This window comes from Bombina bombina, chromosome 4 (assembly GCF_027579735.1).
Source record: "Bombina bombina isolate aBomBom1 chromosome 4, aBomBom1.pri, whole genome shotgun sequence".
In the NCBI taxonomy this organism is placed as follows: domain Eukaryota; kingdom Metazoa; phylum Chordata; class Amphibia; order Anura; family Bombinatoridae; genus Bombina; species Bombina bombina.
The window spans coordinates 365,942,007-365,963,104 of NC_069502.1; the positions used below are offsets into that span (position 1 = coordinate 365,942,007).

Below are 21,098 nucleotides of genomic sequence, written 5' to 3' on the forward strand. Positions count from 1 at the left end.
AAAGTATGAAGCGAAGACCAAGTCGCCACCTTACAAATCTGTTCAACAGAGGCCTCATTTTTAAAAGCCCATGTGGAAGCTACCGCTCTAGTGGAATGAGCTGTAATTCTTTCAGGAGGCTGCTGGCCAGCAGTCTCATAAGCTAAACGGATTATGCTTCTCAGCCAAAAAGAAAGAGAAGATGCCGAAGCCTTTTGGCCTCTCCTCTGTCCAGAGTAGACAACAAACAATGCAGATGTTTGATGAAAATCCTTAGTAGCTTGTAAATAATACTTTAAAGCACGAACCACGTCAAGATTGTGTAATAGACGTTCCTTCTTTGAAGAAAGATTAGGACACAGTGACGGAACAACAATCTCCTGATTGATATTCTTATTAGATACCACCTTAGGAAGAAACCCAGGTTTGGTACGCAAAACTACCTTATCTGCATGGAAGATCAGATAAGGGGAATCACACTGTAAGGCAGATAACTCTGAAACTCTTTGAGCCGAAGAGATAGCTACCAAAAACAAAACTTTCCAAGATAAAAGCTTGATATCTATGGAATGCAGAGGTTCAAACGGAACCCCTTGAAGAACTTTAAGAACTAAATTTAAACTCCATGGCGGAGCAACAGGTTTAAACACAGGCTTGATTCTAACTAAAGCCTGACAAAACGCCTGAACATCTGGAACATCTGCCAGACGTTTGTGCAGAAGAATAGACAGAGCAGAAATCTGTCCCTTTAAGGAACTAGCTGACAATCCCTTCTCCAATCCTTCTTGGAGAAAGGATAATATCCTAGGAATCCTGACCTTACTCCATGAGTAACCCTTGGATTCACACCAATGAAGATATTTACACCATATCTTATGATAGATTTTCCTAGTGACAGGCTTTCAAGCCTGAATTAAGGTATCAATGACCGACTCGGTGAAACCACGTTTTGATAAAATCAATTGTTCAATCTCCAAGCAGTCAGCCGCAGAGAAATTAGATTTGGATGTTTGAATGGACCTTGGAGTAGAAGGTCCTGCCTCAGCGGCAGAGTCCATGGTGGAAGGGATGACATGTCCACCAGATCTGCATACCAAGTCCTGCGTGGCCACGCAGATGCTATCAAAATCACAGAAGCTCTCTCCTGCTTGATCTTGGCAATCAGACGAGGGAGGAGAGGAAATGGTGGGAACACATAAGCCAGGCTGAAGGACCAGGGCACTGCTAGAGCATCTATCAGCGCTGCCTGGGGATCCCTTGACCTGGACCCGTAACAAGGAAGCTTGGCGTTCTGACGAGACGCCATCAGATCCAGTTCTGGTTTGCCTCATAGTTGAATCAGCTGGGCAAATACCTCCGGATGGAGCTCCCACTCCCCCGGATGAAAAGTCTGCCGACTTAGAAAATCCGCCTCCCAGTTCTCTACTCCTGGGATATGGATAGCTGAGAGATGGCAAGAGTGAACCTCTGCCCATAGAATTATCTTTGAAACCTCCAACATTGCCAGGGGGCTTCTTGTTCCCCCCTGATGGTTGATATAGGCTACAGTCGTGATATTGTCCGAGTGAAATCTGATGAACCTGACCTCAGCTAGTTGAGGCCAAGCCTGAAGAGCATTGAATATTGCTCTCAGTTCCAGAATGTTTATCGGAAGGAGGGCTTCCTCCTGAGTCCACGAACCCTGAGCCTTCAGGGAGTTCCAGACTGCGCGCCCAGCCCAGAAGGCTGGCATCTGTCATCACTATAGTCCAGTCTGGCCTGCAGAAACTCATTCCCCTGGACAGATGGACCCGAGATAACCACCAGAGAAGAGAATCCCTGGTCTCTTGATCCAGATTTAGCAGAGGGGACAAATCTGTGTAGTCCTCATTCCACTGCTTGAGCATGCAAAGTTGCAGTGGTCTGAGATGTAGGCAGGCAAACGGAACTATGTCCATTGCCGCTACCATTAGGCCGATTACTTCCATACACTGAGCCACTGACGGCCGAGAAGTGGAATGAAGAGCACGGCAGGAAGTTAGGAGCTTTGATAACCTGACCTCTGTCAGAAAAATTTTCATTTCTACTGAATCTATCAGTGTTCCTAGGAAGGAAACTCTTGTGAGAGGGGAGAGAGAACTATTTTCTTTGTTCACCTTCCACCCGTGAGACCTCAGAAAGGCCAGAACAATGACCGTATGGGACTTGGCGATTTGAAAAGTTGACGCCTGTATCAGAATGTCGTCTAGGTAAGGAGCCACCGCTATGCCCCATGGCCTTAGAACCGCCAGTAGGGACCCTAGAACCTTCGTAAAGATTCTTGGTGCCGTGGCTAACCCGAAGGGAAGAGCCACAAACTGGTAATGCCTGTCTAAGAAGGCGAACCTGAGGAACTGATGATGATCTCTGTGAATCGGAATGTGGAGATAAGCATCCTTTAAGTCCATGGTAGTCATATATTGACCCTCCTGGATCATAGGGAGGATGGTCCGGATAGTCTCCATCTTGAAGGATGGGACCCTGAGAAATTTGTTTAGGATCTTGAGATCCAAGATTGGTCTGAAAGTTCCATCTTTTTTGGGAACTATAAACAGATTTGAATAGAAGCCCTGCTTTGTTCCTCCCTTGGAACTGGGTGGATCACTCCCATAACCAGTAGGTCTTGAACACAACGTAAGAATGCCTCTCTCTTTATCTGGTTTACAGATAATTGTGAGAGATGAAATCTCCCCTCTGGAGATGAAGCTTTGAAGTCCAGAAGATATCCCTGGGAAACAATCTCTAATACCCAGGGATCCTGGACATCTCTTGCCCAAGCCTGGGCGAAGAGAGAAAGTCTGCCCCCTGCTAGATCCGGTCCCGGATCGGGGCTACTCCTTCATGCTGTCTTTAGAGGCAGCCGCAGGTTTCTTGGCCTGCTTCCCCTTGTTCCAAGCCTGGTTAGGTCTCCAGACTGGTTTGGACTGGGCGAAATTTCCCTCTTGTTTTGCATTAGAGGAAACTGAAGCTGCGCCACTCTTGAAGTTTCGAAAGGAACGAAAATTATTCTCTTTGGTCCTTAACTTATTGGACCTATCCTGAGGAAGGGTGTGACCTTTTCCTCCAGTAATATCATAAATTATCTCCTTCAGACCAGGCACGAATAGGGTCTGTCCCTTGAAGGGGATGTTAAGAAGCTTAGACTTTGAAGTAACGTCTGCTGACCAGGACTTAAGCCATAGCGCCCTACGCGCCAAAATGGCAAAACCTGAATTCTTAGCCGTTAGCTTGGCTAAATGAAAAATGGCATCAGAAATAAAGGAGTTAGCTAACTTAAGAGCTTTAATCCTGTCTAGAATATCATCTAACGGGGTCTCCACCTGTAGATCCTCCTCAAGAGACTCAAACCAAAAAGCCGCTGCAGCAGTAACTGGGGCAATGCATGCAAGAGGCTGGAGAATAAAACCTTGATGTATAAAATTTTTCTTAAGGAGACACTCAAATTTTTTATCCATAGGATCTAGGAAGGCACAACTGTCCTCGACGGGGATAGTTGTACGCTTAGCTAGGGTAGAGACTGCTCCCTCCACCTTAGTAACCGTCTGCCACAAGTCCCGTATGGCGGCATCTATGGGAAACAGGAGGGGGAGAGAACGGCACACCTGGTCTATCCCATTCCTTAGTAATAATTTCCAAAAACCTCTTAGGGACTGGAAAAACATCAGTGTAAACAGGCACTGCAATGTATTTGTCCATTTTACACAATTTCTCTGGAACCACAATGGGGTCACAGTCATCCTCCCTAAGTAATAAGCGGAGGTGTTCAAGCTTAAATTTAAACGCTGTCATTTCAGAATCAGACTGAAGTAACGCCTTCCCTGAGTCTGAAATGTCACCCACAGAATGAAGCTCACCTGCCTCGGCTTCTGAGTATTGTGAGGGTATATCGGACACAGGCATTAAAGCGTCAGAAAGCTCTGTATTAGTTCTAGCCCCAGAGCTGTCTCGCTTTCCTTGTAGCCCTGGCAGTTTGGAAAATACCTCTGAGAGGGTAGCATTCATAACTGCCGCCATGTCCTGTAAGGTAAAAGAATTAGACGCACTAGATGTACTTGGGGTCACTTGAGCGGGAGTTATAGGTTCTGACACATGGGGAGAGCTAGATGGCATAATCTCTCTCTTTTCAGTCAGAGAATCCGCTGGAGATAAATCTTTAAGCGCCATAATATGGTCTTTATAGTTTATAGAAATTTCAGTACATTTGGTAAGGGACTAAAGCAACATTGCACCCACTTGCAAATGGATGATTAACCCCTTAGGCCCCAAACCGGATTGAAAAAACATTAAAAAACATTAAAAGACAGTTGAGCACCTTGCCACAGCTCTGCTGAGGCTCCTACCTGCCCTCAAATACGATTTTGTACAGAAATAACCCTTTGTAAAGGTCCTCAAATGCCAGAGGACTGCTCTAGGGAAGCTGGATGTCTCAGTCTGAATTAAAACTGCGCATCTAGAGCGCTAAAATAGGCCCCTCCCACCATGTACTGGATGCCAGAGGGGCCTTAAGAAAATACTCCTAGGAGTATCTGACTAGCCATGTGGAAACTAGGCCCCAAATAAAGACTTATCTCCCTCAGAGAAAAGACGTCCTATTTATGAAGTCATGTAAACGTTTTGTCACTAAGTAATATGAATATTAACATGAGTATTACCCTGTTTTGTAAGCATGATCCCAGTCGCTGTTAAATCACTGCATCAGGCTTACCTCAAATACACAAGGCTCTGTCAGCATTTTCTAGAACTTATTCATCTCTCTAGAAATAAAAATACTGAACATACCTCAAAGCAGGTAATCTGCAGACCGTTCCCCCAACTGAAGTTGTCCCATACACTTCAGTTATGTGTGAGAACAGCAATGGACCTTAGTTACAAACCGCTAAGATCATAAAACCTCCAGGCAGAATTCTTCTTCTAATTTCTGCTTGAGAGCAAAACAGTACAACGCCGGTACCGTTTAAAAATAACAAACTTTTGATTGAAGGTAAAACTACACTAAGTCACCATCTCTTGATACTTCCTATCTTGTCGAGAGTTGCAAGAGAATGACTGGGGGTGGCAGTTAGGGGAGGAGCTATGTAGACAGCTCTGCTGTGGGTGTCCTCTTGCAACTTCCTGTTGGGAAGGAGAATTTCCCACAAGTAATGGATGAACCCGTGGACTGGATACACCTTACAAGAGAAATAAGAAATCCCTATTCTAAAAAGAAGTCTATACTAAAACAAACCATACATTCTAAAAAAAAAGACACCCAACCCCCCCACAAAAACAAAAAACCCTAAGCTAAACCCCAAAGTTTCTACTCTACTACCAAAATTCAATCAGTCTACGTGATCAGCTCCGGTGGTGCTCCCCTTCATCTATTGCAGTGGTCATTATCCATCTTCATCCATTGCAGTAGTTTTCATACATCTTCATCCATGGTGGCGCTCTGCTGGAGCTGTCCTCTTCAACCTAGTCTTCATCCATCTTCCATTCAATGTGTCTTCTTTTCTTCTGAACGTCTAATCTTCTGTCCCCGAAGTCCTCTTCATGTGGTCACCGCCGCACACTGCAGCTTGAATGCAAGGTACCCCCTAGACTAGATGGAGTAGATTAAAAGTGGCATGCGAACTGTTGCTCACAAGCAAAAAGGAGTTTATCGCGGGTGTTTGCGTGGGTGTAAACACATTAGCTTGAGTCCAATTGAATTTAACGTGCAGGACATGCTGTGATCTGAGATATCATCACACAAATGCAGCATGTCTGCAGAAAGAATGGGAGACATGAGGGAACTGTTAGCACTTTTGCTTCGCAGCACTGCTACACAACAGGCTGTTCTCTTTAAACAGAGCTTTGCTCTGGCTGCATTGTGTACATTTTCCTTAATACAGTGCATCCACTGTTTGAAGAGGACAGTCAAATACGGGGTAGCACTGCAAAGCAGCAGAACATTGATTGATGACTGCCTTTTTTTAACTGCTGCAATATAATATATAAAACTTTAAAAATGAATAAGTATATTGCAATTGAGCTGGTGCTTTAGTATAACTGCCTAATTTAAAATTTCAATTTCAATATGACCTGCAGAAAATGTTTGACTAAAAAAATGTCATTGCAGAAAGTGAAAAAAGTTCTGCTTCTGGGTGTATATATATATATATATATATATATATATATATATATATATATATATATATATATATATATATATATATAGTTATTTTGTCTTGTCTGACAAAGGGGGTAACACCCTGAAACGTTACATTAAAGGGTAACACTGAAAACTCCTGGCGAGTGCATCCTCATTTCCTGCTCTTATTGATATTATGGTAGCACCCTGGGTGGATGAACCTGCAACCGTGAGTGCTGGCCTACCTTTATATATATGTGTGTGTGTGTGTACATATGCATTTCTGCATTTATATGTGTATTTACAGACATATATACGCACATATAAACACATAAATATATATGTATACATATAGAGACATATATAGGTGCATTGGAGCCCTCTGCAGTCAAATAGCTTAAAACATGTAAAATTATATTTCAGCAATATTCATATTTAATAAAGTGCTTAACTGTATTTGTACTGTAAATAGTTGACATTTGAATGTTCTTCACATAGGGGAATATGTTCTAATACTTATATATATATACAGGTCCAGCAAAAAAAGGCACTCACTGTTCACATAAAATTTAACTTTTAATAAACTTTCAAAAATTTAAAAAGACATAACGTTTCAGTGTTTACAAAACACCTTTGTCAAATGTCAGCAATTCATAAGTATCCTAATACCCCAAAACTCAGGTGAGTTTTATATATATATATATATATATATATATAGGTTAGCACTTGTTCGAAAGCATTTTACTTTCTTGTAATCCGCGCAAAAAGCTTACTTCTAGCGGAGTTAACGCGTTAGTGGGAGTGATAAATAGCGATCCACTCATAATCTAGCCCTATATAGTGGTGCCGTTGCATTTCTATTGGCTGATTTTTTAATTCTTAGTATAATCAGTTCTTAGAGATTTATTATGTATGCAACTGAGCAGGTGCTTTCATTTTGTATCTATTTATCTTGTTAACTGAATATTTGACTTCCCTTTTGGTTCCTAGAGTTATTAAACCTATCCCTTTTCATTCCTACATTAGTCACACCAATCCAGGTACCCCAAGAGAGGCCACTATGTTTCATTAGGGGACAATAATGTTCATGTATCCCTTGTAACTCCTCATTATGTATAGCTTTTGCCTGCATTGGTGCATGAGAGGCCTATGTTATTCAGAAGGGGTTAGCTGTTTTCTACAATTTTGTGTTACATTTTAGGGATGTTCTATATCATTTGTATTTTAAAATTTGAGGTGTCATTTCATACTTTACACCTGAAAACTATTAAATAAGATTGCTGTCAAAAAGGCATGCATGTGTGATTATTTATCATTGTAAATGAAGTGTAACATAAAAATACAAATCTACATTTTCTTTATTTGGAAATACATTTTTTTTTAGAATACAAATCTTTAATCCATAATGATGGGGTTTTAAAAATAAAATGGAAAAAAACATTTTTACATTGCTTTTTACTGTAAACTTGTGGTGGTAAGATATACAACATTGCTAATAATGTAGAGCTTAAGCTTTACAATCTTTATAATCCCCTTATTCATGATTTTAAAGTTGGGAAAGGTAGCTCAAATAAACATTAATAATGACTTTTACATTATATCTGGGGAGATAAAAAGATAATATTGATGGTCATGGTTAGGGTTAAAATGGTAGGGAGAAGATGAAATTAGGTTTTAATTGCAGAACAGGATCTTAAATTCTACAGGATTAATAGCGGTCCTCTTGGTTAGGTTTAAATTGCAGTAGGATTTCCAGAGGGGTATAAGGTAAATATAAGTTAGAGGTATATAGGGATAAGTGAGGGTGGGCTGCAGTTAGGTTAATAAGGCAAAGGATAGTGTGTCATCCAACCACCTGAAAGGAGACAGGATTATTAAGTGACAAATATTGTGCTGTGACTATAAACTACAGTAGATGCTGACACAACATCAAAAATAGAATGTTTAAATATCAGATCTTTAAGTTATTTTAAAATAATAGTTCAAAATGTTAGTAAATGTTTACTATCACCTAAATCAAGTTCCTTCTTAAATGGGGCTTTGATAGTAATGATTATCATGCTTCAGATTATTATAAAAGCATATATTGCATTTTGTTTCTTTTGTTTCAATTGTTTACCAGATATGAGTCCTATAGACTGCACATTAAAACAAACAAAAAATTAATTTAGATAGCAAAAAGGTTGGATATGCTATGCTTCTATGTGGAAATGAACTTAATTACAATGCCACTATAGTGCAAGATGAAGAAGATTTGTACCTGGCAAAGAACTTATGAATGTCCAAACGTCTTCAACTGTCCATAGAGAGGGTTCAGTGTTTCTTTTTACTGGCAGGTCAGAATTTGAAGTTGCTTTTCTTATTTGGAGAAACCGCAACTGATGGTCTCTTTCACTTTGCCGACGTAAACGTGTGGTCATTGCAACAGGGGTAGATTCTTCTTGGGAAGCCTCTAAAGCTTCATCTGGACATGAATAGGAAGTTGGTAGCTGTGATAAGTACAGGATAATTTAGTAGGCTTTATTCAGATTTTTCTTAAAAAAATATTTAAATTGATTAAATTTAAATACAGACCTGTCTAAGGAAGTGTTCTCCAATTAACTCTCCTGAATTACTAGGTTGTCTTCCGCGTTGTCCAATATTTCCTTCAATTTTTCTGTTCCATCGACATGGTTTACCAGTTTTAAAGAGTCCAATATGCTTTGTGCCCTTTGAGTTGTACCTGCACAAAATGGGACTTTCAAATTATATGTATTATAAATTAAAACACAACATATAAGTAGATAGAAACCATTGTTAAAATAGATCAACAAAAAATAGCAGAACATTTTGTATAATCATAATTATTTTCCAGGTTTAATAGTGTACCTGCACTGCCCTAAAAAAGTTGCTGAATATGATTTTAATAGACTGTGAAAAATAATGAAAAACTGCAAAATCAGCATTATTAAAATATACTATACATGAAATAAACTGTACATAAAACAAGAAGGAAACCAATTGAGGTATCAGGCAACTAAAACCCCTTTATAAGATCCCTCCTGTCATTGCTGTTTGTAAACAGCTTTTATTGACTGTCACTGTAAGTTGTTGTTTCCCTGTACTGGTTGCATTTATCTGCTTTATGGAGGAACTGTGATATTGCATTATGTAAATTAAGTAGATGCTGGCAATGTCATATTTTATTTGATAATTTTATATTTTAATGCTATAAGTGTATGCTCTCAGTTTTGAATTGTTCAATATAGTTTATGATTTTATCAGGCTTTGTATCCTTAAAGGGACATTAAACACTAATGGCTAGATTACAAGTGAAGCACTAATTTATTGTGTATCTGTAAATTTGCCCATTTACGGGCGCACAATAAATAACCAGCCATTACAAGTGGCTGGTTAATGCCACCGCAAGCTCGCGGTAGCACTTTGTGCTAGCATTTATTAAAGGAACACTGAACTCAATTTTTTTCTTTCATGATTCAGATAGAGCATGAAATTTTAAGCAACTTTCTAATTTACTCCTATTATCAAATTTTCTTTATTCTCTTGGTATCTTTATTTAAAATGCAAGAATGGAAGTTTAGATGCCGGCCCATTTTTGGTTAACAACCTGAGTCGTCCTTGCTGATTGGTGGATAAATTCATCCACCAATAAAAAAGTGCTGTTGAGAGTTCTGAACCATGAAAAAAAGCTTAGATGCCTTCTTTTTCAAATAAAGATAGCAAGAGAATGAAGAAAAATTGATAATAGGAGTAAATTAGAAAGTTGCGTAAAATTGCATGCTCTATCTGAATCACATAAGAAAAAAAATGGACTCAGTGTCCCTTTAACCAGAGATCAGATCTCTGGTTAATGAAAAAAATGTCCCCAATTTCATCTAAAAAAAAGTGTTCTTTATTTAAAAAACAAAAATAAAAATAGTAGCATCTTTATTTTATTAAAAAGGGGTTTAAGTGAGCGGATGTGAGGTGTGCCTTTACATTGCGGTCTGTGGGGGCCGTGTTAAAACTGCAAATATATATGAATATGCTTATATACATATATATTTATGTGTTAATATATGTATATACACATATAAACACAATATATATCTATATATTCATTTACATACATGTTTAAACGTTGCTGTCCATAGCTGCACAACTTACCCCCTTCGCTGCCCTAGATTCTTTGCTGTCAGAATGAGGCTCCCATTGGAGCGCAAAGCTTCCATGCAATGTGAACGCGAGGTCACGTTCGCATTGCGCTGTACTCATAATACCAGTGCACATTTGCGAAAGCTTGCTTTCCATTCGTAATCTAGCCCTAAATAAATGCTAGATAGAATTATGCATTCAAAGAAAAGATTAGTCTGAGAATAACATGATGATGTCTTTTTTAACATTTCATTAGCTGTTTAAATATTGACAAAATAAGTGTAAAGTTTTATTGTCTATAAAACAATGGGGCCAATTAGGGACAGGTATAAATAGGTCACTAGAGTGTGCAGCCAATTGCTGTGTGGAATATATCAGTGTTCTGCGCTTCAATTTTTTAACAGCTACTGAAAAACTCACAATTTCAAAATGGAATTACAGGAAAAAGGGGACAAAATAAATAATCAAAGTATATTGCAGAGTTTTTTATATATACGATTTATCATTTTGAAACTGTAGAATTTAGACTTGTCTATTAGTTTTATTTCAAATGCAAATTTGTGACGAAAACACAGATTCATTTTCACTAAAAGAATATCAGAACGTATGCACTAACTAATTTAAAGAAACCGAACACATCCTAACGAACTTCATTAGTATGCACTCATTTGCTTTAGATTAGCATTAAAGGATAAATACTTACCTGTAGCATGCTGGAGAGCCTCGCTAATCCCGACACTTCGTCACAGAGCCCTGGGCCGTGCTGACTGAAGAGTTAGCGCAGCGGATCCCAGAGCCTGCGCTAAAGAAGAAGCTCTGTGATCCTATTAACCTAATAGTGTGGCCCAGGGCTGTGAAAAAAGGGTTGGGATTTGCGCAGCTCTCCAATGTTTTATAGGTAAGTAGAAGGCTACAGGTGAACTTTTCCATCTAAAGGTGAGGATAGTCCACGACTTCATTCATTACTGTTGGGAATTATGAACTTGCCTCCTCCTGGTGGCCAGGTTCATAATTCCCAACAGTAATGAATGAAGCCGTGGACTCTCCTCCCCTCGATGGAAATTAAATTATAAGGTAAGCAATACGCTCTCCGTATTCAGCATTGCCCCTTTCGGAGCTTGATAGATAGGCCCCCATGGCTTCATTCACTACTGTTGGAAATTATGAACCTGGCCACCAGGAGGAGGCAAGTTCATAATTCCCAACAGTAATGAATGAAGCTGTGGACTCTCCTCCCCTCGATGGAAATGAAATTATCAGGTAAGCATAATTTATGTTTTTCACCTATTGCAAACAAAAAAAATGACATTCTTTTAAGGTAAACAAATGTAAATGTTCCCCAAATATTCAGTATCCATTTGGTTTAAAACGGAAACAAAAACAGAATAGTGCAAACACATTCCCCCCCCCCCAAAAAAAAAGATTAATGAGAGCAGCACCTAAAAACTAAGAATGAATTTTGTTTTCTCATACATAGACAATAATTAATGAGTTTGTCCCATAAACTGTTGTACTATAACTGGTCATGCACACTGATGGGCAAAAACGTATCACAACAATTTAAAAGGTTTAAAAAGCCTCTTCTGACTCATTATAGTGTTTATTTATAGCAGTACAGTTAAAATAGTGTTATAAATTCACATTTTAAATAATGACATCAATGTTTCATTAATTTTGCATTTGCTTAATTCAAAAACATTTTAGTAAGGTGAAAACCCATTTGTGGCTAAGGATTAATTTAATCAATGATACAGGTGGTACACAAAACAAAATATATTTTCAACCTACATACTAACACACACCTAGATTACGAGTTATGCGTGCTATAGGGAAATTAACGAACGCAAGAAAAGTTGCGTTATTTAACCCCCTATAGCGCAGCCATTACAAGTTTTTCAAAACCTGGCTTGTGCGTGCGATATGGGGTTTTTAAGCTCCACACTGCACACAAAACAAGCGCTGTTTTGATGTGCTCGTGCACGCTTTCCCCTTAGACATCAATAGGGAGGTGTCTGAAAAAGGAATGTCTGTGATCGCAGAAAAAAGCTCCATAACGCAGCCCCATTAAAGTCTATGGGGAAAAGAATAGTTACTTTTAAACCTAACACACTGACATAAACCCCGAGTCTAAACACCCCTAATCTGATGCCCCCAACATCGCCGGCACCTACATAATGTTATTAACCCCTAATCTGCCGCCCCCGATATCGACGCCACCTAAATAAAAATATTAACCCCTAATCTGCTGCTCCAGATATTGCCGCCACTATACTAAAGTTATTAACCCCTATTCCGCCACACCCCAACATCGCCGCCACTATATTAAAGTTATTAACCCCTATTCCGCCACTCCCTGAGATCGCTGCAACTAAATAAAGTTATTAACCCCTAAACCTCTGGCCTCCCACATCACTAACAGTAAATAAATGTATTAACCCCTAAACCGCCAGCCCCCCACATCGCAACAACCTAAATTAAACTATATGAACCCCTAAACTAACCCTAACATAACCCTAAGCCTAACCCTAAACCTAACGTAACCCTAACCCTAACTTTAACATAATTTAAATAGAGCTAAATTAAAGTTACAATTATTAACTAAATAATACCTATTTAAAACTAAATACTTACCTGTAAAATAAAACCTAAGCTAGCTACAATATAACTAATAGTTATATTGTAGCTAGCTTAGGTTTTATTTTTATTTCACAGGTAAGTTTGTATTTATTTTAACTAAGTAGACTAGTTAATAAATAGTTATTAACTATTTAACTACTACCTAGTTAAAATAAATACAAAGTTACCTGTGACCTAAAACCCTGTCTTACACTAAAACCTACCATTACAAAAAATAACAAACACTAAAATTACAACAAAGAAACTACCATTACAAAAAAAAAAACATTATCCAAAATAATAAAAACTATTCCTATTCTAATACCCTTTTAAAAAGAAAACAAAACACTCCCTAACAGTTACAAACCCCCACCCCCCAAACTACCAAGGGCCCTTAAAATGGCCTTTTGTAGGGCATTGCCCTAAAGTTAACAGCTCTTTTGCTATAAAAAACAAACAAACAAACACAGTATACAAACCCCCACCCCTAAACCCACACAATAAAAATAAAGTAAAACCTAATCTACCCATTGCCCTGAAAAGGGCATTTGTATGGGCATTGCCCTTAAAAGGGCATTTACCTCTTTTGCTGTCCAAGCACTAATCCAAAAATAAAAAGCCACCCCAAAATGAAAAAAAGCACTACACAAAATAACAAATTATCAAAAATAATAAAAATTATGCCTATTCTAATACCCATTAAAAAAAAAAAAACATCCCAAAATAAAAAACCTAATCTAGAATAAACTACCAATGGCCCTTAAAAGGGCCTTTTGTAGGGCATTACCCTAAGTTAAACAGCTCTTTTACCTGAAAAAAAAATACAAAGACCCACTAACATTACAAACCCCCACCCCCAACCCACAAAATAAAAAAAGCTATCTAAGAAACCTAAGCTAACCATTGCCCTGAAAAGGGCATTTGGATGGGCATTGCCCTTAAAAGGGCATTTAGCTTTTTTACATGCCCAAACCCTAATCTAAAAAAAATTCCCCCCCAAAAAATCTTAAAAAACCTATCACTAATCCCGAAGATCCACTTACAGTTTTTGAAGTCCTGCTTGAACGATCTTCATCCCGGCCACGAAGTCCTCATCCAAGCAGCGAGAAGTCTTCATCCGGACGGCCTCTTCAATCTTCATCCAGGCGGCGAAGTCCTCATCCAGGCGGCTGGAAGTCTTCATCCAGGCGGCCTCTTCAATCTTCATCCAGGCGGCATCTTCTATCTTTATCCCGGCGGCGCAGAGCGGGTCCATCCTGAAGACATCTGGCACAGAGCATCCACTTCATACGGTCGCTGCCGTACACTGAATCTTCAATGCAAGGTACACAATTCAAGATGGCGTCCCTTGCATTCCTATTGGCTGAAAAATTTGAATCAGCCAATAGGAATTAGAGCTGCTAAAATACTATTGGCTGTTCAAATCAGTCAATAGGATTTTTAGCAGCTCTCATTCTATTGGCTGATTCGAATCCATCCAGATGCCTTCAGGATGGACCCCCTCCGCACCGCCGGGATCAAGATAGAAGATGCCGCCTGGATAAAGATTGAAGAGACCAACTGGATGAAGACTTCTCGCCGCTTTGATGAGGACTTCGCCGCCGGGATGAAGATTGAAGAGGCTGCCTGGATGAAGACTTCTCGCCGCCTGGATGAAGATCGTTCAAGCGGGACTTCAAAAACTATAAGTGGATCTTCGGGGGTTAGTTTTTTTAAGGGTTTTTTGGGTGGGATTTTATTTTTATTTTTATATTTTTTTTTATTTATTAGATTTAAGGGCAATGCCCATCCAAATGCCCTTTTCAGGGCAATGGGTAGCTTAGGTTTTTTTAGAGTTAGTTTTTTTATTTTGGGGGGTTGGTTGGGTGGTGGGTTTTACTGTTGCTGGGGTCTGTATTTTTTTCAGGGAAAAGAGCTGATATCTTTGGGGCAATGACCCACAAAAAGCCCTATTAAGGGTTATTCGTAGTTTATTGTAGGCTAGGTTTTTTATTTCATTTTGGGTGGGCTATAAGATTAGGTGTAAATTTTTTTTATTTTTGATAATTTTGTTTGTTATATTCCGTAATTTAGTGTTTGTTATTTTTTGTAATTTAGTAATTTTTTTTTTAATTAGATACTTTGTAATTTTTAGAGTAGTGTTAGGATTTTTTTTAAAGTGCAGTTTAGTTTTATTTAATTGATAGTTAGTTTAATTTTTGTTTAATAATTATATTAGTTTAATTGTTAGTTTAAACTTAGTTTTTTTAATTAGACAGGTAAATTTTAATTTTATTTAAGCTAGGGAAATTGTAATTTTAATCTAAAGTTAGGGGGGCGTTAGGTTTAGGGGTGAATAGTTTAAATTAGTTTATTGCGATGTGGTGGGCTTTCGGTTTAGGGGTTAATAGTTTAGTTTAGTATATTTTGTTGTGGGGAGCTTGCGGTTTAGGGTTTAATAGGTTTATTATAGGGGCAGCTGTAGGGCTTAATAACTAGTATAGTTGGGGCAATGTGGGTGGACGGCAGATTAGGGGTAAATAACTTTATTATAGTGGTGACGATGTCGGGGAGCAGCGGAATAGGGGTTAATATTTTTTTAAACTGGCAGCAATATTGGGAGCGGCAGATTAGGGGTTAATAAATTTAATATAGTATTTGCGATGCGGGAGGACCTCGGTTTAGCGGTTAATAGGTAGTTTATGGGTGTTTAGTGTACTTTGTAGCAGTTTAGTTATGAGTTTTATGTTACAGATTTGTAGCGTAAAACTCATAACTACTGCTTTTAGATGGCATTACGGATCTTGTCGTTTTAGGCTGTAACGCAGTTTTTTTAGCCTCACCGCAAAACTTGTAATGGCAGCACTATGGGAATCCCATTAAAAACATAATTTTTAAGAGTGCGGTACTGACGTTGCGTTACAGGCTAAAAGGCTTGCAGTACACCTATACCGACAAGACTCGTAATGGCGGCGTTGCTGTTTAAAATACCATATTTTTAGTGTTAAAAGACTGTCTACAAAGGTGAAAGCAGACAAATCAAAAAGCCTCAAGTGCAGTAATAGAGAACTTACATTGTAGTGTGGCTCTAGAACTAAATGTAGGCAAGTGATGAGGAAAGGTGAAGAGGTAAATGAATGGATACCTGCTAAAACAACTGAGAAGAGATCATAAAGCACATGCCATATATTTTCCTCTGCCCCTTTAACTCTTATATTCCCCCTGGCCCTTTAATCCTTTTCTTCCTTTCTATTGCACACCACCTCAACAATCAATAAATATCAGCTACAAATGGCTAAGTTGCTTAGTTATTACCAAGCTCACAGACAGTGCTCTTGCATCTCCTCTGCGTCTTAGTTATTAAGATTTACCTTTATTCTACCTATGGATCCCTTCCTAAAAGTCGCTCACTGGCATTGCCATTTGCTCACTATTGTGTTTTAAGAAACTTTCAGGTAAAACTGTTACTATTACTCCGGATCCTGTGTTTCACTTGTTACATTAATCGCAACTCATCAGCTGATTATCTCTGGTGGCCACTTGCCAAGCCTACTACTTCCACCAGTGGTAACTATAGTTATGCGCCATTCTTAATCAACTCATCTCCTGACTGTAAGTAAACCTTTTGTTTCAACTTCGTTATTGCTGTTTATAAATCACAACCTCTGAAACGTGCTGCAGCTACATCAGTTAGTATCCCCTGTTACTCTTCTAACACTGTGTATATTTGATCCTGCAATCTCTGGACTCTCCACTTGGGGCATAATACTAATACAGCTTATTCATAGAACAATCTTCTTTTGGGAATATATTTAATAATAGTAATACAGCGGTTATCATATTTGTAGGTTTTTGCAATTATAAAATCCTCTTCCAAATCTCGGCTAACAAATACCATTTATTAATTGTGTATCTCAAGTTATATAAAAAAATATCTCAGCAGTTGTGTTCCACAAATCTAAATGAATACAAGAGAGTTACAGCACATTGATAACTGATGTAGAGGCTTTTAGAACACACAAATCTGGGACTGACAGATCACAGAATGACTTTTAGCAGACAGGGGAGATGGCAATGAGGAAGCAAGCTAGCCTATGAGCCCAGCTGTTTGTAGATCATATTCATGATAGCTGATTACACCATTGCAAGGCATGGCCCTCTATCCACTCAATCCCTATAAATGTTACATTACATACCTTGCCTATGTTTATAGCGCTGCAGAATCTGTTGGCGTTCTACAAATAACTAAAAATAAAAAGCTAACAAGTGGAGAGAGGGTCACTAGACAGAAGGAGTTGATATGGTAAAGAGAGAGAGTGACTGCTGAAAGAGAAGAGCAAAGAGATTAGACAGATTGAAAGCACAAAAGCCACTGAGAGAGAGCATGCAGAGATTAAAGAGACTACCTGTAGTATGGTAAGGCAGCCCTAGCAGGTCAGGTATTTGAATTTAATGCTGCACACGCAGTCTAATTGAAACTATAAATATTATTGTTGTATAAATATCTGTATAAAATAATATATTCATGAGAGGTTTTATAAGCATACACTGCTATCTTTGGACTTTTGTGACAGATTACTTGTGAAATCACCTCCTTTCGATAATGTATACTTTTTACCAGCCCTGTTATACTGTAACATATCTCAGCCTAATGTCACTATCCCTTTAAGACTTCCTTCTCTGACTGCTGCATTTGGGCAGTATTCACATTCAGCTTGCTTGCCTGCCTGATTAATCATTCATGCACCTGATTACCTCAGCCTCTTTTTAAGCCTTCTCAGGTCTAATGTGCTTTGCATTAACATTGAAGTGTGATCCTGAACAACAGAGGCTTGTGTCAGTTTTCTGCTTGAACTTACCAACTATTCCAAGATACAGCATTTTCTATTACCTATGCTAAATATCATCAAACCGCAAGTATCAAAAATATCTCCATTCTGTTTCCTGGACACAGCTACTTAACAATCTCTGAACTTTATTATAAATCAACTATGCTTTTGCTTACCATCACTCTAATTACAATAACATCATCTTACTCAGAACTTTATAACTATTTCTGTGCTTCTTGTTGTCATTGCTGAAATAACCTGCAACAAACCTAGGCCTAGATTTGGAGTTTGGCGTTAGCCGTGAAAACCAGCGTTAGAGGCTCCTAACGCTGGTTTTAGGCTACCTCCGGTATTTGGAGTCACTCAAAATAGGGTCTAACGCTCACTTTTCAGCCGCGACTTTTCAATACCGCAGATCCCCTTACGTAAATTGCGTATCCTATCTTTTCAATGGGATTTTTCTAACTCCGGTATTTAGAGTCGTGTCTGAAGTGAGCGTTAGAACTCTAACGACAAAACTCCAGCCGCAGGAAAAAAGTCAGTAGTTAAGAGCTTTCTGGGCTAACGCCGGTTCATAAAGCTCTTAACTACTGTACTCTAAAGTACACTAACACCCATAAACTACCTATGTACCCCTAAACCGAGGTCCCCCCACATCGACGACACTCGATTAAATTTTTTTAACCCCTAATCTGCCGACCGCCACCTACGTTATACTTATGTACCCCTAATCTGCTGCCCCTAACACCGCCGACCCCTATATTATATTTATTAACCCCTAATCTGCCCCCCACAACGTCGCCTCCACCTGCCTACACTTATTAACCCCTAATCTGCCGAGCGGACCGCACCGCTATTATTATAAAGTTATTAACCCCTAATCCGCCTCACTAACCCTATAATAAATAGTATTAACCCCTAATCTGCCCTCCCTAACATCGCCGACACCTAACTTCAAACATTAACCCCTAATCTGCCGACTGGAGCTCACCGCTATTCTAATAAATGGATTAACCCCTAAAGCTAAGTCTAACCCTAACACTAACACCCCCCTAAGTTAAATATAATTTAAATCTAACGAAATAAATTAACTCTTATTAAATAAATTATTCCTATTTAAAGCTAAATACTTACCTGTAAAATAAATCCTAATATAGCTACAATATAAATTATAATTATATTATAGCTATTTTAGGATTAATATTTATTTTACAGGTAACTTTGTATTTATTTTAACCAGGTACAATAGCTATTAAATAGTTAAGAACTATTTAATAGCTAAAATAGTTAAAATAATTACAAAATTACCTGTAAAATAAATCCTAACCTAAGTTACAATTAAACCTAACACTAGACTATCAATAAATGAATTAAATAAACTACCTACAATTAACCTAACACTACACTATCAATAAATTAATTAAATACAATTCCTACAAATAAATACAATTAAATAAACTAGCTAAAGTACAAAAAATAAAAAAGAACTAAGTTACAAAAAATAAAAAAATATTTACAAACATAAGAAAAATATTACAACAATTTTAAACTAATTACACCTACTCTAAGCCCCCTAATAAAATAACAAAGCCCCCCAAAATAAAAAAATGCCCTACCCTATTCTAAATTACTAAAGTTCAAAGCTCTTTTACCTTACCAGCCCTGAACAGGGCCCTTTGCGGGGCATGCCCCAAGAAGTTCATCTCTTTTGCCTGTAAAAAAAAACATACAATACCCAAGCCCCCCAACATTACAACCAACCACCCACATACCCCTAATCTAACCAAACCCCCCTTAAATAAACCTAACACTAAGCCCCTGAAGATCTTCCTACCTTGTCTTCACCTCACCGGGTTCACCGATCGATCCAGAAGAGCTCCTCCGATGTCCTGATCCAAGCCCAAGCGGGGGGCTGAAGAGGTCCATGATCCGGCTGAAGTCTTCATACAAGCGGGGCAGAAGAGGTCTTCCATCCGATTGAAGTCTTCATCCAAGCGGGATCTTCTATGGTCATCCATCCGGAGCGGAGCGGCAGGATCCTGAAGACCTCCGACGCGGAACATCCATCCTGGCCGACGACTGAACGACGAATGACGGTTCCTTTAAATGACGTCATCCAAGATGGCGTCCCTCGAATTCCGATTGGCTGATAGGATTCTATCAGCCAATCGGAATTAAGGTAGGAATATTCTGATTGGCTGATGGAGTCAGCCAATCAGAATCAAGTTCAATCCGATTGGCTGATCCGATCAGCCAATCAGATTGAGCTCGCATTCTATTGGCTGATCGGAACAGCCAATTTTGGTTAGATTAGGGGTATGTGGGTGGTGGGTTGTAATGTTGGGGGGCTTGGGTATTGTAAGGTAAAGGCTGGTAAGGTAAAAGAGCTTTGAACTTTAGTAATTTAGAATAGGGTAGGGCATTTTTTATTTTGGGGGGCTTTGTTATTTTATTAGGGGGCTTAGAGTAGGTGTAATTAGTTTAAAATTGTTGTAATATTTTTCTTATGTTTGTAAATATTTTTTTATTTTTTGTAACTTAGTTCTTTTTTATTTTTTGTACTTTAGCTAGTTTATTTAATTGTATTTATTTGTAGGTATTTTATTTAATTAATTTATTGATAGTCTAGTGTTAGGTTTAATTGTAACTTAGGTTAGGATTTATTTTACAGGTAATTTTGTAATTATTTTAACTATTTTAGCTATTAAATAGTTCTTAACTATTTAATAGCTATTGTACCTGGTTAAAATAAATACAAATTTACCTGTAAAATAAATATTAATCCTAAAATAGCTATAATATAATTATAATTTATATTGTAGCTATATTAGGATTTATTTTACAGGTAAGTATTTAGCTTTAAATAGGAATAATTTATTTAATAAGAGTTAATTAATTTCGTTAGATTTAAATTATATTTAACTTAGGGGGGTGTTAGTGTTAGGGTTAGACTTAGCTTTAGGGGTTAATCCATTTATTAGAATAGCGGCGAACTCCAGTCGGCAGATTAGGGGTTAATGTTTGAAGTTAGGTGTCGGCGATGTTAGGGAGGGCAGATTAGGGGTTAATACTATTTATTATAGGGTTAGTGAGGCGGATTAGGGGTTAATAACTTTATAATAATAGCGGTGCGGTCCGCTCGGCAGATTAGGGGTTAATAAGTGTAGGCAGGTGGAGGCGACGTTGTGGGGGGCAGATTAGGGGTTAATAAATATAATATAGGGGTTGGCGATGTTAGGGCAGCAGATTAGGGGTACATAGGGATAATGTAAGTAGCGGCGGTTTACAGAGTGGCAGATTAGGGGTTAATAATAATATGCAGGGGTCAGCGATAGCGGGGGCGGCAGAATAGGGGTTAATAAGTGTAAGGTTAGGGGTGTTTAGACTCGGGGTACATGTTAGAGTGTTAGGTGCAGACGTAGGAAGTGTTTCCC

General features: G+C 38.5%; 1 protein-coding gene across 1 annotated transcript in view; it reads right to left on the minus strand.

The window, feature by feature from the left end:
* Positions 1-21,098, minus strand: part of PHC3 (polyhomeotic homolog 3) — a 1,036,700-nt gene that overhangs the window by 16,791 nt on the left and 998,811 nt on the right. Inside the window, exons 13-14 of the mRNA XM_053710129.1 lie at positions 8,681-8,828; positions 8,367-8,595 (exon numbers count right to left, since the gene is read on the minus strand). Coding sequence (XP_053566104.1) covers positions 8,367-8,595; positions 8,681-8,828 — 377 coding nt within the window. The remainder of the gene's footprint in view (positions 1-8,366; positions 8,596-8,680; positions 8,829-21,098) is intronic.